The sequence below is a fragment of the Montipora foliosa genome, chromosome 11 (assembly GCF_036669935.1).
Source record: "Montipora foliosa isolate CH-2021 chromosome 11, ASM3666993v2, whole genome shotgun sequence".
Taxonomy (NCBI): Eukaryota; Metazoa; Cnidaria; class Anthozoa; order Scleractinia; family Acroporidae; genus Montipora; species Montipora foliosa.
The window spans coordinates 41,841,046-41,848,340 of record NC_090879.1 but is presented as its reverse complement, the minus strand read 5'-3'; the positions used below and the strand labels follow the sequence as shown (position 1 = coordinate 41,848,340).

General features: G+C 38.7%; 1 protein-coding gene across 1 annotated transcript; it reads right to left on the bottom strand.

Moving 5' to 3' along the window:
- Window positions 1–2,412: 2,412 nt before the first annotated feature.
- LOC137975094 (carbonyl reductase family member 4-like) lies at window positions 2,413–7,290 on the bottom strand. The gene is made up of 3 exons (XM_068822147.1): window positions 6,730–7,290; window positions 3,956–4,176; window positions 2,413–2,993 (listed from the first exon to the last, which is right to left on the bottom strand). Exons 1-3 carry the CDS (start codon window positions 7,217–7,219, stop codon window positions 2,955–2,957), a joined length of 750 nt encoding a protein of 249 aa, XP_068678248.1. The 5' UTR covers window positions 7,220–7,290; the 3' UTR covers window positions 2,413–2,954.
- Between the last annotated feature and the right edge of the window lie 5 nt (window positions 7,291–7,295).

The window sequence follows — 7,295 nt, the reverse complement described above, 5'->3', positions numbered from 1 at the left end:
GAAGTAGGCGCTGAGATATAGAGAAGTCGACGTGGGAACTGATGTTAGTCTGTTGGAGAACTGGACGGTTGGATTTGCTTATAAAGGATTGAACTGGGTTTGCTAGAAAAGAACTGAACTTATTGTCTGTAAATATTAGTGTAAAGCAATTAGGAAATTTAGTATTATAGTTTAAGTTAATAACTAGATAATTATTTATTAACGTTTAGTACACTAGTTTAAATCTTTTGGGGTTAGTTCGTTTTACTTGTTTTAAATCCTGCAATTGCATATTCTTAAGTTCCTTAGGTCATTTTCGCTTAATTATATAAATTTTATTTAAACCCTGTCATTGTTCCTTTCATGCTGTTTTGAGGGTTTGTGGGAAGGGGTACTGTGCGAAGTACATTGTTTTACTTTTAGTTTTCTCCTGTTCCCTCCTCACAATCTTGCGACACCCAGGGTGTCACGAACTGTCACAGCCCCCCCCCCCCCCCCCCGACTTAATATTGATTGGTGCATGCACAAATCGAGAGAGGTTCAGCGTTATCTGTACTCTTATCGACAACAATATTCGTCTTCACAGTGGTCAAATGTTGTACGTCTCGTGAGTCCACAACAAATTTTGACCTCTGTGATGACGAATATCGTTGTCGATAAGAGTAGAGACAACGCTGAACCACTTTTGATTTGTTCTTTGGTGCAATATTCTATAACTTTCTCGCAATACGATTGGTTTATTTCCCAAAATGAGCGTTCCTGATTGGCTATTATATTGCATGACAAATTGACGCGAGCATGATGCGAGTAGCGATGTCTAGGCTCTTTGCGACAACTGCAAATTAGCCAATCAGATTGCGAGATTACAGGCAGTTGTGGCAAAAATTAATGTGGAACTTTTGCCCTGTATGTAGTAAGGCCAGCCCTGTTATTAAAAATGCTAATCATCACATTGAAGCTATTTTTGAAGCTCTTTTAACATGTAAACTACCCAAACCTTCCCTTATCCACTGTTATCACTTGTCTATACCTTGTCATTCAAAATGCTAATCGTCCTAATGAATTACTGAAAAGGTATGATAATGCCAGAAACCTGCTTTGTCATCCTTTCAAAGTTTAACTTAGAATTTATTCAGCTTAAACTTGGTGTCAGACGTATCGTCATACTTCAGATGAAGAAACAATGGTAAAGTCAAGCTTCAAAGGGCCCTTGCACGCTAAAAACGCCCTGGATTAAGAAACGGGTGCAAGAGGGGTTTCAAAAAGTAGCAATTTTGGAAAAAAAAAATATATGGTATTAAAGGCCCACCTTCAACCGACTTGCTGTTTTCGACCGTTTTTTTTTTCGTTATGGAAATTCGCATTGCTTATCGTAGCGATCTAATTGGATAAACTTCGGCTTTGGCGGGAGTTTCATGTATGAAAATTGTTCCGCGGCACTTAATGCTTGTCGGTTGGAGGTGGGCCTTTAAACATTTTAAAACAATTCTTTCAGAGTGAATAGGGAGACTTTTGAAAACAGTGATGAGAAAAGCGTCGCATGTTTTCAACTGACGTTACAGCAGCCACATTGGTGCACAGAACAAAAAAGCAAAAGTCTCTTGGGAATTTGACTCTATTATAATGCAGGCCCGGGTTGTTCGAAGCGCTAGCCAGCGTTAAATACCATGCAAACCTATAGGTTTTGATACCTCTTAACCGACGGTTAGCGATAACCAGGCTTCGAGCAACTGGCCCCAGAACGTTAGACATAATTTGCTATTCAAGTAAGTAGGGTGCTCGCGTCTCGGTAAATATCCACCCCGAGCCACTGACACGGATTCCGTGAGCCCCAAAATTACTGTACATTACACATTTTCAGCGTTACGCAGAATTTTCGGCATTTCCTGCACGTTATGATTTGTGGGTGTGTTTTGCTGGTCACAGCCGAGATGGAACGTGATTTTACCCTGTAGATTAAGTATAAAATAAGTTGCTTTTGCCATGTTGTCAAAACTCCCTGATAAAGTCTGTGTGATCAGACGAAACCGGGCGGAGGAAATAAAGCAAGCTGACAAGTTGCTCTGTGCTGTACACAACAAAAGCAAAATTGAATGCAAGGACAAGAAAGGAGAGCTGGGAAGAAAAGGGGCAAACACGGTGTAAGCTATGTGTAAAGAACGAAGAGAGAGAGATTCATATCTCATTCATATCTCCATTTTTCTTCATCCCGTAAGAACAAATTAGCCATGTATAGATTCGATACGCTTGAGTGTACGTACTACTACTATGGCTCTTTTCGTCTTCACCGACGGCCAAAGGAGCTGGAAGCATTACCTTACTTAGGGTGGTATGGTATATAACTTAGACAGACGTCTTACCGCAGCTCTCTAATGACTGATCTTACCAATATTTGATGCACATGCACCAGTGTATTGTTCTACACGTCAATAGCGGGAATGCATGATTAATTTATTTCCCATGAATAACAAAGTAGAGGCCTGTACGCCAGGCAAGCACGTGACCAGCAGCCATATTGGCTTTCTGAAACAAAAGAAAGTATTTGCATAAAAATAGAGCTCAATTCCCGGAGGATTAGTTTTGGTACACCATCATGGACGCCATTTCTTTGTTTTGGAACACTAACATGGCCGCCGTGACGTCATGTGAAAACGCTCTATTGACAATTTAAAATGCCTTGATGACTTTCAGAATTTCAGAATTAACGTTGCAAGATGCGGCCAACGGTTTATAATTTCCTTGTCTTAAGATACATGAAATTCTACCATTTTAAGATGAAATTACAAAGGCACCACTTTCCTCTGTTATCTGAAGACCCTTAGTGTTGGTCCAGCTGTGGTTTGAACCAGACACCTTCTGCACAGTATTCCTATTTTCAAACATCTATGCCCACTAATTGGTTGTCCACTCTGTCGATAATAATTTTTAATTTATCCAGCCTGTAACTAAGTGCATTTGCTCATGATCCAAGAGTTTCATACAGACAAGGTCAGTCCTCCATCTACAAGCAAAACCTGCAAAGCAAACAGTTACCGTAAATGAAAGTTGTGCAATAATTTGTGGACACAGGAAGCGCAGACAGATGACTTCCACAGATCTGAATACAGACCAAAATTTAATGATTCAAGTCTTGAATTACTTAAAACTGAATTTCCAGATCCTCCCAAAAATTTAAAAGTTGCAGAGTTATAAAGTCCACGGGTGTTTTTAAGTGGGGCAAAAGGTAATAGCTATTCAAGTAATTAGCTTCCCAGACCGATAGTTGGCCAATACTTTTACAAAAAATTAAACCTACTGTCACTTAACTGTTGGCAGACTGCTGCTTAAATGTCTCCAGTTTATGTGTCTGTGCACAAATGCTCTGCTAAATCATTAATGCAGCAGACTACAAATCATCTTAATCTTCCTCTAACCCTACCAGGTAACCAGTGATAACTCAGTTGGTGAAAGGATGCCGGAGGAAGGAAAACTAATATATATATACATACAAAATAAATTCACGCAAAAAAGCATAGAAACCTCACTCTCCATCTAAGTTTTAATGCGAACACTAATGATCAGCCTTTTGAGTAAGAAACTCCAAGTGGATAAAGATCATTTTTTTTCTGTGTAAAGCAACCAATCCCAGATTAAATCAGATCAAATCAACCATTTTTGTTACTTTTTATGAGCAGGGAAACCAGATGGCCCAGAAAAACAAAAACGCTCTTGGACTGAAGTTAAGAATAAATTTAATGAATTTGACCCTCAATCGAAGCTGAGTCCAGGAATTGATCCAAGACCACACCGCTGGAAAACAAGCACCCTCACCTGAGCAGCAACCCAACTTCCAAAATGTGTATTAAGGCACCTTCTTCTGATAAAATTCATCATCACCACCACCAATACCATTGTAAAGCAAGTCACATATGATAGCCTTGCATACAACCTATCAGTATCTTATTGACTAATAGATGATGAAATCAAATACATGTACCTCTCCAGTCATATAAGTTGTCTGGATCAGAAAGCAAACAGCCTCAGCAACTTCATTAGCTTTTCCAAATCTGCCAAGAGGTATCAAAGATGGTATTCCTGAATTTTGTTTTCTTAAATCTGAAGTCATATCAGTCTCAATGAATCCTGGTGCAGCCATGTTGACTCGCACATTACGTAATGCAACTTCTTTTGCTAGTGATTTAGTCAAACCCACAAGGCCTGAAAAAGGAGAGAAAGATAAGGAGATCAATAAAAAGTGAATTGAGTCATTTCATGGCCATTGTAGATTGCAATTCTGATTTTCTGCAGTGCTGTAAGTTTTGTCTGGCATACAATGTTGATCATTACCACCAAAAAGCTGCTATTTGAGTCGCAACAAACACCAATCTTGGCCACAATGCACTTTTCACTGATGCTATGATTGTCACAAAAAACGACAAAAAGAAAAACTGACTGGGCCGTAGTCAGTATGAGGCAAACCGAGGCACTTGCCTCGGTCATTTTTTCGTGAAATTTTAAAATAAAGCGTGATTCCAGTGTTGTCTTTAATATGTACTCGTCAAAAACACTTAAAATACAGTTCCGAAGATAATTAAACCACGGACATTGCCTCAGTCATATTTTTTTTCTGGCTACGGCCCTGACTGAGATTTGCTCTCACAAAACTAAAGAAAAAGACACTATGCCAATGTATTGTCCATTTTTTAAAGTGGGCAGGCGCGTAGCGTCCTATACGCAAAATTAATACGCACGTGCGTACTTGAAGTCACCAGAAAATTTTGAAGTTTTATACTAATTGTTTCTATTTTTAATTTTTACTTGTACGCAACCAAGATTTCCTTATGAAAACACCACTTTGATTAAATTCTAAAAACTAAAACAAAAGCTATACCATGTTCTCACTTAGTTTTTCATTGTACTTTTTTTACACTAAACAATGCAGTGTTGTTTGGTCAGTGTGCAACAAAAAGGCGAAGTTGCAAAGGAGCGACGTTCCAAGAACGTTCTTGACAAAGCAGCGACGTTCCAAGAACGTTGTTGGCAATTCTAGTCACGCTAGCACAACCAAAACAATGTTTTGTTTGCGCCAAGTTTGCTCAAAATAAGGGCAAGACGCTTTGTTCTTTGCTTGTATTCACACAACTACTTTGAACAAGGAATAAAGAACGCAGTATTTTTTTGCTTACTTTACTTAGGTTTCTAGATCATATGTACTTGTGCGTACTTGAAAAAATGACCATGCTACGCGCCTGGTGGGTATTAATTAACTTAATCAAGTTATCACCTGAGTGAGCTCAGTGGTAGTGCATTTCTGAACCTAAGTAATTTGATGGTCATAATCTAGACTCCTGCAGACTTAAAACACTCCGATTTTGTCAAAATATACCCAAGTCATCCTTGAACAAGATCATTCCTTCATTTTATAAACCTGGGTTAACCCGTTGGCCCTGAGAGTGACACTTATAGATTTTACTGTCTAATGCCAGACGATTTTACTTGTCAAAGGGGGGCGTCATAGGGTGTTTGAGGTGTGAATAGGTTATCAGAAATAACAATAATACCATCTTATTTATTACAATATTAAGAATGCTTCGTTTTGATATTTGTAGCACTATGGCAGTTCAACTGTCACCTGAACCTAGTTTTATGTGCTCTTATGAGTCTCCTATAGCTCAGTGGTAGAGCAGCTGAACTCAGAATCTAAACATTGTATGTTTGACTCTCTAAGCCTGCGATCAGGCGTGCTATTCTTAAGAGAGCCGCCTGATCACAGGTTAGTTTGACTCTTGCAAAGGAGCACTCAAATTTCTTCTAAGTATTCCCAAGTCATCAATAATAGGTGTGTCAATTTTAAAGTAACTTAGGTTGACTTGTGAGAGGTAAGGGGAGGGGTGGTAGATGTTAAGAATTCAGACCAAAGAGAGCACAGGCACCCCAAGCTCACAACATGATTTTGCAATGCATAATTATCATGTACCGGTAATAAGAGAGTTTAATAGTAAAAATTGTTAAAAGTTAAAGTGCTACCGTGATAACAAAATCATGCCCTTTTTTTTAGATTTTGAAAGTGCGATTGCTTAACACTTGACAAAAGTTTGAGCTTTGATTTTTATTCAACGGTTATTTACTCTGAGCGTAAGTTTTGGACTTCATGATCCACCATTACTCACGTTCCAAACTGACCGATTGGGCATCAGAGGGTTGGATCTAGGGAAAGGCGACATCATTGACTCACTGGCTTAAAATTTCAGCATGTAAACACAGCTTATTATATGTGCAAAACACGAGTTTAAAAGTCTGAAAGCCCGAAACTCCTGTGTTGCATATTAATTCAGCTGCCCACACTCACATTGCATTCTTAAACCATTCAGTCTTTGATGTCATTTTCCCCTTGATCCAGCTCTCTCAAGACTTTACAGTTATTAATGGTCATCCATAAAATAGGAAAACTCCACTTAAAATAAACAGGTGTTTTTTTTTTTTGGTTTCACAAAACGGTCTTAAAATGGCTTACGAATCAACACAAAACAGAAGTGAACAAGATATTTGAGGTAGGGAAAGTTTAATGCAAGAAAAAAACTTTTTTTAAACTTTACTTTTAACACTTTTCACTATAACTCTCTCAATACATAATAGCTATACATTGCAAAATCGAGTTGTGAGCTTGGGGCACCTGTGAAGAGAGCATTTAATTTGGAAAAGAGGAAAGAGAGATTGCAAGAATCGTTATATTCGTAATAAATTATTATTATTTTGTAACAAAATTTATACCTGACTTTGATGCTGCATATGCACACTGTCCCGTATTTCCCTTCACTCCCACAACACTTCCAATATTGATTATTACTCCCTCTCTTTCTCTCAACATATCTTTTAACACTGCTTGCGAGGTGTAAATAGCTCCAAATAAATTCGTATTAATTGTGTCCTTCATTACTTCAGGGTTACTTCTCAGCAATAAGCTGTCGAAATTAATTCCAGCAGAATTCACCAGTACACTAATTTGTCCCAGCGTGTTTTTAATTTCCGCAACGGAGTTCTGTACTGATTTTAAACAACTAACATCGCATTTTACGCCCAAATGCTGTTCACGCGAAGTAAGAGTTCGCAGATGATCCACACATTCATTTGAGCGGGCTTGACATCTCGAAATGACGGCCACATTTCCACCACGAATAGCCAGTGCTTCGCTTACAGCTTTGCCAATCCCTCGAGAGCCTCCAAACACTGCACATACTTTTCCATGCACACTGAAAACCATGATTCGTCGCTTAAAAAGGTATTGGGACGGTTAAATTCAAGATTTCGTGAAACTGCTGAAAATCACCAGGCGTTGC